The sequence below is a fragment of the Bombyx mori genome, chromosome 11, assembly GCF_030269925.1.
Source record: "Bombyx mori chromosome 11, ASM3026992v2".
Lineage (NCBI taxonomy): Eukaryota > Metazoa > Arthropoda > Insecta > Lepidoptera > Bombycidae > Bombyx > Bombyx mori.
In genome coordinates, this window is record NC_085117.1 from 7511052 (window position 1) to 7521492 (window position 10441).

Here is a 10441-nt window from a genome sequence, read left to right on the forward strand (position 1 = left end):
AAAAATACAGATGTCAAAATATATCACACTGTATATGGGAATGGGATGCGCGTGCCCAATTATCCACTTCGCAGACCAGTCATTCAATTCGATTAGTTTTATAATTGGAACGGGGAAAGGACAGCTCTTATCCTCCAAGGTTGGGATACTAGTTACGATGTCGCAATGTTGATCCTATTATTTTAAATAAACATAGATTAGTTTAGACGTAATCTGAGTTATAAAGTTATATAGTATATTACTGAAGGTAAATTATTCAAAATATAATATAAATATAATAGTTTAGCTCTTGCTTTTGAAAATTGCCGCGCTTCGATTACTCATTTTTACGATGACAGTTATTTTTTACAGAATATTTTACAGTTTTTAAGGATGGAAGGATAGTAATCCTTCGGCAGTAGTAGCAGTCATTATTTTCAGTTTCTCTAGGACTGGTGAGCGAGGACAGGTTCAGCCGGGAAGTAAGGGATTTGCTAACAACGACACGAGCGCTCCCAATGGCGACCTTATAGCTCGAAGGCTACTGTTTCTCGAATTCATTTATTGCCGGATCTTAATCACGACATTCATTTATTACCGGATCTTAATTACGACCCGCTGAGAAGGCCCAACGAGAAAGTCATTGGGCTGATGTATAGGTCGAACTCTTTGAGGACTTCGACGGTACGGTACGAAGGTACGGTTACCAGAATCCCTCGTATGCCTGCTCCTATTGGTAGAGTTTTTTTTTTGGTGGACGAGCTCACAGCTCACCTGGCATTAAGTGGTTACTGGAGCCCATAGACATCTACATCTAAATGGGCCACCCACCTTGAGATATAAGTTCTAAGGTCTCAGTATAGTTACAACGGCTACCCCACCCTTTAAACCGAAACGCATTACTGCTTCACGGTAGAAATAGGCGGGATGGTGGTATCTACCCGTACGGACTCAGAAGAAAGAGGTCCTACCACCAGTAATTATGCAAATTAAAATTTGGGGGTTTGATTTTTATTACATGATGTTATTTCGTCACCGTGGAAGTCAATCGTGAACATTTGATAAGTACGTATTTCGTAAGAAAAATTGGTATCCCCCTGCGGTATCCGAACACCACTGCATCGCTAGATACGAATGCACCGGACGTCTTATCCTTTAGGTCACGACGACTTAAAGAGGCTAAAAGACTGCAGGCGTCTAATAATAAGATTATTGGATCAGGTGAATCCGTATGGAAGAATCTAGGGAAGGTTTACATTTAGGTAATGTGGTGGACCCGTAAGCCTTTTTTGGAAATCAAATGAGAACCTGGACATAGATCCATAAATCCATGTCACAAAAATATATTATAAATAAATAAAACACTAATAGCTTTAAGCGGATTTTATTTAAATCTTGTGACACATTTTCCTGTACCACTCCGGATCGTTTTTCGCAACACTTTCAGGCCGACCATCGGTATGTCGGTAGTGGAACTCCGAAACGCCTCGTCCCGGGATGTTGTTGACGGTGAACTTGCAGAATCTCTCCACCATACGAGCATCCCATTCGTCGGATACGTAGTGGATTGATTCGTATTCCACTAGGACCTGTAATATATATTTTATTTTTATTTTTGTGTTGCATCCCTAACACACATATGATAAGTCAAATATCTGTCAATTTTATTATTTTTTATTGCATAGATGAGTGAATAGAGCTCATCACCCAATTTATGCTCCCGCCTAAGCTCATGTAAATCAGACAGTACTGCACCCACGTTGTGACATGACCTCGAAATCTCAACTGTGAGGTATAACGGTTATTCCACCCTTTGAATCGGAACGCCTTAAATACTTCCCAGCCGTGGCGAAGACACATAACTCTCAAATGTTTAATCTTTGCCCTAATCTATTCCGTATCTAATATTAAATGTGACATGTACACTTTATTTACTCACTGTGTATAGTCGAAAAATAAAATAGGTTACTTTTCTTAATAAAGACAGTGATTATACTTTGCAATAAATGTTTACGTCTCCATCGGTTTTTTCAATTAATTAACCCAGTACAGTGTGCTTAGTGCGAGTTTTTCATAAATATATTAACGTTCGTCTGCTGAGCCAACAAAAGTGTGCTCCGACTTAGATTTACCTGAACTGTGTACTCTTCGTCTCCAGCCTTGAATTGGAAAGCGTAGTCCTTAGGAGCCTGCCCCCCTTCTCCGTGTTGGTATAACTTCAAATCCACCCATTTCACGGGATATGACTCTTTGTTTGGCAAGGCTATCCAACCGGCTTCAAACCTATCGTAAATAATATTTAGAAAATGGAGAACAGATATGAGAAGAGAAAAGTTGATAGTGCGTGAATTTAGTATCTGTGATAAAGAAGTCAAGGATGTTGTAATTTGCAAAACGGGCCCAATGTATCTAATAACTTAGGTACCGTTAATTTCACTGCATGAATATGTTAACAAGGAACATTAAAGTGCTGGTATGAATAATAATTGTAAGTATTCATATAAAACAAATAAACCTCGATCACTCTCTACTGTGACTATCGCCAATTGTGTGAGATACAATAAAATACTCGCGCCCCGCACATAAGATAAACATAAAAAATCATTTTTCTTTTTATAGTTTTGTTTTCCTTAAGATCGTAATTTAGACGTACCTTTTAAAACTAAAAATAGCCCAAGCTTACTACTACACAGATGGGCGAATTTGTTCAGTCGTTCGGAGTAATTTATTTTATTAATTTTTATGAACTGTTACACGAGGATTGTATATGAGTAATGACTAATTAGCGTCCCTGACTATTATGCCGAGGATCGTGGGCTTGATTCCTGGATGCTCTTTGTCAGAGTGTATAATATCTATGTTTATCTATAGTTTAATATCTATATGAATTTAAACAAGGATACTTATGTATACCAGTTTTCTCCCGTTTGTTGCTTGGGCTTTTTAACCAATTCAAATCATTTTAAATGTCATCTCCGAGCCACAGGGCCGTTTCATAGATGGTGCGGTTCTGGGTACGGAGTGATAAAAAAATTCAAATCCAGGAACATAATGCTGATTAATAATCATTCACGTTCAAATTCAATCTTTATGCGGTTCAATTATTAGGAACGATTAAATGTGGTCACAACACCAAATAGTAGTTTCAAATTCTACAAGAAACAGTAAAAAAAAGCATTCGTTTAGTGTACCCATTATTGCAGCAATAGTTCACTGTAATTGGTATTTACTTATCATTAATTGCGCCGTAAGTTTGTCTGCCTATTTGCATCAAAATATTATACAGTAAATACTTACACGGAAGCAGTAGATGGCTGGCAGATGACTCCAACGCTGATGCTGGTGCCGTCTTCCAAAAAGATATGATGGAAAGCATATCGGTACATAAGAGTCCAGTCACGTTTATGGCCTAAAATTTATTTAGAAGTTTACGACCGGCCTAATATCAGTTTCTCTGGAATAGAGAGCTTTAGAATATTGCGTGTAGATTACTACTAATTACTAATAATGGCTGAAGTAATGTAACGTATTTTGACCCTCACCGGCTGATACAGTGGTTTATTTTCTCCTGCCAGGATGTCCCCAATTATTGTTATTGAATTAAATACTGCTCAGTTAAAATTATATTAAACACATCTAACGTGTAATGTGGTTTAAATCTATGTATGATGTGAAATGTATTCCTATTGAGATTCAAGGTTTTTAAACATTAAAACGTATAAGGGTACCAGCCGAAGGACTAGTTAAAAATAAATAATAAGACAGTAGGGTGGGATTTGATTAGTACTAGTGACTAGATTAGTACATGCATAACCAACACACATGAGCACAAAACAGATTAGTTGATTTATAGAACTCACCAAAACTATGATCTCTGAAGGAAGGCAGAGTGTATTCAAATGATTCTTCCCCTATTTTGAACTTGCATTTTAAGTTGCCGAACTGTTCGTAGTGTGACTGGTGAGCTCTGAAACAAAATCCTTCATTCGTCAACCAAAATTTGAGGACTTTAAAATAGTGAAACATTAGTCGCGTTGAGAATTGGCGGTCCACTGCAAAACGTTTTGTAAATAACAAATAACGAAAAAGTTTTAATGAGTTTTACCCACGTTTTAAGCAATTCAAAGTATTCTCTGCTCCATTTTTCTTTGGCTATTGACCTGATGACGGTCGCAGGATACAAATCTGTGTCGAAATCAAAGTATTTCGTAGTGGCTGTCCACTCTCCGGTGAAGTCCACATCGACAAACTTACTGGGGTTGTTTTGGTACCTGTAAATGGAAAAATGGTATATGTTGAGTCAACAAACCTCTACCTAGATATTAAAACTAAAGGAGATACGAAAATATTCTAAATAGTATCTTGAAGAGATTTTTTAGTCCGCATACCGGCCAAATTGCGGTTTTTTATTTAGGAATACCTATATCACTAGGTTTGGGTTTTTAGCATGAGTCAGAGGCACTGTCCTATTTCTCCCGCGAAGCAATTATATTTTCTAGCCATTGTTGGCAGCCAAATGATCGATCTTTTTCTATTTGAAAAGTTCGATTTAAATAAATATCGGACAGATTTCACCCCATGCAAATTCGATTGATCTGTCACGACCTTAATGAACCTGCAAACAGTATCATACCACATCTGTCCCTTGTAAGAGATATTCCACTTCTTCATAGGTTCAACCGGTGTCATCTTGATCCCTTCAGCGCCGAACTCTCCTATTTCAGCTCCAAAAAGGACTGTGTCCGGTATCTTCTTGCTGCAGAGAAGACCTTTTCCTGGGAGCTGGGAGCACTAGGTTTATGATCTTGGGTTTTGTTTGTTTAATTCACAAAGAAAAGCGAAGCAGAGAAGAGGAGCGTAAGCTACAGAATATAATGTTTATCAAAAGATTGAAAATTATACATAGAAACAACCTAGGCCATAAAACACGTCATTACGAATCCTCTCCATCCATTAACGATGCTTTTAGGTACCTCAAGCACCGGTCACCGTCCTCGCCGAACCCGTCGCTTGCGATGAAGGGCTCGACGAGCGAATTGACCCACAGACACAGCCCACTGAGTTTCGCACCGGAACTTCTCAGTGGGTCGTGTTTCCGATCGTGTGGTAGATTTTGCGAAGCACTGTTCTTGCTAGGGCCAGTGTTAGCAACACTCTCGGTTTGAGCCCCGTGAGCTCACCTACACGTCAAGGAGAAGCTGAATTAACCTCTCAAGGCCATCAGCATAGGCAGGGAAAAAAAAACAATCTAAATAATTCATTAAAAAATTTTGACTGAAGCGACCAAGGCATTAACGATCTTAATAGTAATGTGTACTTTATACGTGAACCATTTGGACTGTTATACTTATATTGGTATACTTATTCAATGACGCTACTGAAGAAAGCGAATCTGAGGTGCAAATGACTACGATGACGCTAAAACTATACCAACGAGATAATTAGTCTTAATTGTAATTTTCTGATACTTCGCATACATAATACATCATGTGCCCTTAATGATAAATTGTTTGTGAATACTTTATTTACAAACTTACTCCGATATAAAACAGTCCGTTGCACATTCCCATCGGTCTTTGTTCGCAGCCGCTAATGATGTATACGCCCTTTCCGTTTTCACTTTTCGATGATATAAAGAATATGGCATCGAAAGCCTGCGAAAGTAGGTATTATCGGGAGTGAAATAAAAATCCAGATACGTTATTTTACGATACCACTACTGATTCATTACTGGTGGTAGGACCTCTTGTGAGTCCGCGCGGGTGGGTACCACCGCCCTGCCTATTTCTACCGTGAAGCAGTAATGCGTTTCGGTTTGAAGGGTCGGGTAGCCGTTGTAACTATACTGAGACCTTAGAACTTGTATCTCAAGGTGGGTGGCGCATTTACGTTGTGGATGTCTATGGGCTCCAGTAACCACTTAAGAACAGGTGGGCTGTGAGCTCGTCCACCCATCTAAGCAATAAATAAAAAAATTGCTTTTTTATTGATTGATATATAAATAAATAATTGAGAATAAATCACGAACGGTCATTCAACCCCAATTTAGGATTCCCTGTATAATGGGTACCAGAGACTGACATACATACCTATATACGTTTATATACATGTATGAATAAAAAAAAGATGTGTGGTGTCATGGGACACCGGATAGGAACGAAGTTCCCTTTTATAAAAATATTAATTTTAAGTTCTATTCGAGGTCTAAAGAAAATAAAACTGGAGGTTTCGCAACAACCCACGGTCATTCGGTAACGTGCGTACTTATTGTGGTACACTTCATTCACGGTTGTTTGCTTATGAGTTAGTGTATTGCGCAAACGAACGCTCTGAGAACGTGGTCAATGAATGATAAAAAAGTCTGTTATTTTTTGTACGTTATTACAAATTTAAGTCGTATACTGTGTGCATTACTAATAAAAATCTTACGTTACGGACGTTTTTTCCCGGTTAGGGTACCCCTCCGCATCGTCCCATCAGGAACTTCGTTCTAAAACACATAGAAAGAGAACAAACAAATCTGTTCATCACACAACGTTTGCCCAATGTGGGAATCGAACCCACGGCCCTCGACGCAACAGTCAGGACAGCTAACTACTACACCACCGAGTCGATCTAAATTGATTAATGAATTGTGATTTACCTTAGCATGGTCGCTCAATGGTTGTGCTCGCTCCATGTCAGCTGGATCGGCTATGGCCTTAACGCCTTGCCCGGCCCGACCATCATTACCGGCAGCCGAATTCTTACTTGAATACTTAAATCAATAAAAAGTTAGGTTTCGTATTCTATATTTAGATTTTTTAACTAACCGTATAATAGTCATGTTTAAAGTCAACTTCGTGCAAAGCGGTTACACAAGATCCATTATAAATGTGTACCGCAAACATATCGACCGGAGAATGCGAAAATGTCATAGCTTGCATTTCGGCCTAAATTACTTTTTACTATATTATTATATAAAAAATACCGCTTTGAACGGTCGAATTTTCCTGTGATTAAAATTAACATTTTTTTTTTTCATTAATTTGCATATAAATTTTCAACTTTCTATCTCTTTAAATACATATTATAATGAGTTATAAATTTAGGAAATGGTTTTATGGCTTTGTTCAATTACAATTTCGTTTTCTTCTATGCGATCATATAGATGCGATCCTGGGATCGCACTTGGGACTTCAGACACAATAAAGTCTAACAGAAGGCTCAGGGAACAGCTCAATAAATACCTAGGATGGGAATAACGTTAACATAAAGGCAACACTCACCTTTCTGTAATAATAAAGAGCTCCGAAAACGACATATTTTAAATAATACCACTTCCCCGGTACGGCGTAGATACCAAATATCGGTTTGCGATCTTTAAGCTTGAAGGCGTAGGTCAATAAAATTATAAATAATGTGAATAATATCAGCAAAGCGGTCATTTTGAACGACCGATTACTGTCCGTCCGTCTCGCACTGTTATCGTGAGCCTTCAAGTATAATGAGTCAAGTGAAAATCGCTAATTCAATACTGATTTTGTAGAAAGATATCATTTTGATTAGATTATGTTGTGTTGCCGTGTGCTGTTACAAAAGACTGATTGTGATTTGTTAAGCTTTTGACACCAAATTTCACAATATGAAGCTAGTCGTAAATAATTAAGATGTTTGTAAGCTTTTTTGAATTAATTTCCATAAAACGAGATGATATAATTTTATTTCAGATTTGACCCGATCATTAACCAACACGCATGCTCATATAATTCAAGAGATATACGCATTGAGCTCGTATGGTTGCAATTGCCTGTTTTTAACGATACTTAACCTGAAGTTCATTAAAACTTACGATAACAGTCGAAATAAATTAAAAATGGCAGTAACAACGCTATTGACGTACTCTATCGGAATGTTGATAAATACTTATGAAGATAAGTACGGTACGAAGTATGTTTACGAAGGTCCTTATTTCCAAAACGTAGAGTTTATTTTTCAAAATCAATGTATACTTGACTAGGTAATTCCATTTGTAAATAATCGATAAACGTACGTATTATATAATTACTTTCTACAAAGCTATGTAGGTATGTTTACAAGAAATTGTAGGGTATAATAACCCTGAGTTTTATGACAATGACGTCGAGTTTGTCGTTAAATCTATTAACACATTTTAACATTGATTAGCTTATCAAGTAGACCGTTTTGTTTAACCCTTTGATTATATACACGGTTTAACCCTAGCTTGGTTAGTTAATAATTTCAGGACAGATCAAGACTGCTCCCGGACACTGAAGTTCCAGCTGGAGTTGTGAACAACGCAACAAGTTTTTTTGTTTATGAATGAGGGATTACTGGTGGCTCGGAGGCCTTTCCAGTATCACGGGGGCATGTGGGCGAGCGAAGGTTCAGCCAGGAGGGATAGGATTTGCTAACAGCTGCCCGAGCGCCTCCAAAGGAGACCTAACAACTGAAGGGCAACTGCTTCGCGAATGAAACTACTACCGGGTCGGAATCGCGACGAAGATCCGGCGAGAAACACAGCGGCCTGATGTGGTGGGACGATTGCTAATTATAGTATCATTCTTGTCCTATAGGTAGGTCAATGGTAATTCACTTAATGCGTCTTGAAATTCAGTTTGCAGGAATCTTGCAAAAATCTTGAGCCAATCAATGTAGCGGGCAAAATAAGAGACCTAATTAAGATATCGTCTATCATTTATATCCATGCATTCACCGAAAACTTGTGCCGAAAGCTACTGGGTATCACTGTAACAGCTGTCTTAAGACACACCCATGGCCCACGCCAATTATATCTGAAATCTGAGGTCTGGAGTCTATTGTTTGACATATGTTATTTATTTATGTTTTTAAGGGTCATATTTAAACCATGACAGCTTTTGAACTATCTTACTTATGGCTTTGATATAAAAATTATTTTAATGAATTATTTTAATGTATTATGAGGAAACAATTAAAAAATTTAGTTTGACTAACCCTTAGTGTTCATCTAAAAATATAAAAAACTAAAAAAAATGCAATAAATAATTATAATTTTTATTTTATTAATACTTTTTTGTTATTTTATGAAAAATATATTGAATAAAATGTATCATAAATTGATTGTCTACATTGTTAGCATTCAAATGACACCTCTTTCGTCTTCCTAAGACGTCTACATCGATAGGAATGATTAAATCAGTGTAGGCGCCTGAGCTGCGAAGTAAAAAAAAACAAAATGGCTGCCATTCTAGTATGGAGAGGCCAAGAGAAAATTGGGATAGTGATTTGTCGATAAAAATCCCCTTATTTTACCCCCCTTAAGTCTCCAACACTGGTGCACCGACATATTGTATAGAATGGGGAGTTCAGCTTGCTTTTGTTCAAAACGTGCTTCACATACTGAAGTTCATTTCGCAAGGGTAGGTAGGTAGGTATACTGCGATGGACTGGTTCTGGTCTAGCAGGGTATTCCGGAATAATAGCGTCACCTGGGGCGGCCTCAAAGATCACCGTATCGTAACGGCAGACGTAGTCATCGTCTGTCGCCCCGACGACTCCGCCGGCCGGGCGTTCTTGAGGTGATATGTAAGTCTCATTGTAGTGTCGGCCGCGGAAACCCTCCTACCTTACCCCGGTTCTCGGGACCGGGCAAAAATGCAGAGCAGTCGTTTAGTGAGTGGGCCTCTGCGGTCTTAGGCCACAGTCCCACATTCATTACTGATCCTCCCGATCCATTAATGGTGCTTTTAGGTACCTCAAGCACTGGTCACTATCCTCGACGAATCCGTCGCTTGTGACGAAGGGCTGGGCGAGTCAATTAACCCATAGACACAACCCACTGAGTTTCTCGCCGGATTTTCTCAGTGGGTCGCGTTTCCGATCCGTTGGTTAATCCTGCAAAGCTCTGCTCTTGCTCTTGCCACTGTTAGCAACACCTCCGGTTTGAGCCCCGAGAGCTCACCTACACGCTAAGGTAACGATGATATAGCCTCTCAAGGCTATCAGCATAGGTAGGAAAAAAAGTCCCACATAAGTCCTTAAGCGCGGAACCTCGTACGAGTTTCGGCTCTCGGACCAAAAAAAAAGATGTGTGGTGTCGTGGTACACCGGACACCTGATAGGATCGAAGTTCCTTATTATAAAAATATTAATTTTAAGTTCTGTTCGAGGTATAAATAAAATAAAACTGGAGGTTTCGCAACAACCCACGGTCATTCAGTAACGTGCGAACTTATTGTGGTTCACTCACTTCATTCACTGTTGTTTGCATAAGAGTGTATTGCGCAAACGAACGCTCCGAGATCGTGGTCAATGAATGATAAAAAAATATGTTATTTTTTGTACGTTATTACAAATTTGTCGTATACTGTGTGCATTACTAATAAACATCTTACGTCATGGAAGTTTTTTCCCGGTTTGGGTACCCCTCCGCATCGTCCCATAAGGAGTTCCTTAGTCCGAGGAGGATCCGCGATGTTTA

At 38.7% G+C, this 10441-nt stretch overlaps 1 protein-coding gene across 2 annotated transcripts; it reads right to left on the bottom strand.

The window, feature by feature from the left end:
• Positions 1-1347: 1347 nt before the first annotated feature.
• LOC101744336 (uncharacterized) lies at positions 1348-8988 on the bottom strand. Of its 2 annotated transcripts, none has more exons than XM_004931553.5 (9): positions 7248-8988; positions 6623-6736; positions 5517-5633; positions 4613-4761; positions 4089-4250; positions 3840-3946; positions 3277-3388; positions 2112-2262; positions 1348-1568 (listed from the first exon to the last, which is right to left on the bottom strand). In XM_004931553.5, the coding sequence occupies exons 1-9, from the start codon at positions 7404-7406 to the stop codon at positions 1368-1370; spliced, it is 1272 nt and encodes a 423-aa protein (XP_004931610.1). In that variant the 5' UTR covers positions 7407-8988; the 3' UTR covers positions 1348-1367. The 2 variants fall into 2 exon arrangements, with proteins under 2 accessions (XP_004931610.1, XP_021207156.1); XM_021351481.3 differs by having other exon boundaries at positions 4613-4770.
• Positions 8989-10441: the final 1453 nt, after the last annotated feature.

Bases quoted from the DNA above. Each gene is read 5' to 3' on its own strand.
- LOC101744336 (XM_021351481.3), bottom strand. From the start codon at position 7,406: ATGACCGCTTTGCTGATATTATTCACATTATTTATAATTTTATTGACC. The intron at 6,737-7,247 runs GTGAGTGTTGCC...TATTGATTTAAG, and splicing joins CTCTTTATTATTACAGAAAG to TATTCAAGTAAGAATTCGGC. The intron at 1,569-2,111 runs GTAAATCTAAGT...TATATATTACAG, and splicing joins ACGAAGAGTACACAGTTCAG to GTCCTAGTGGAATACGAATC.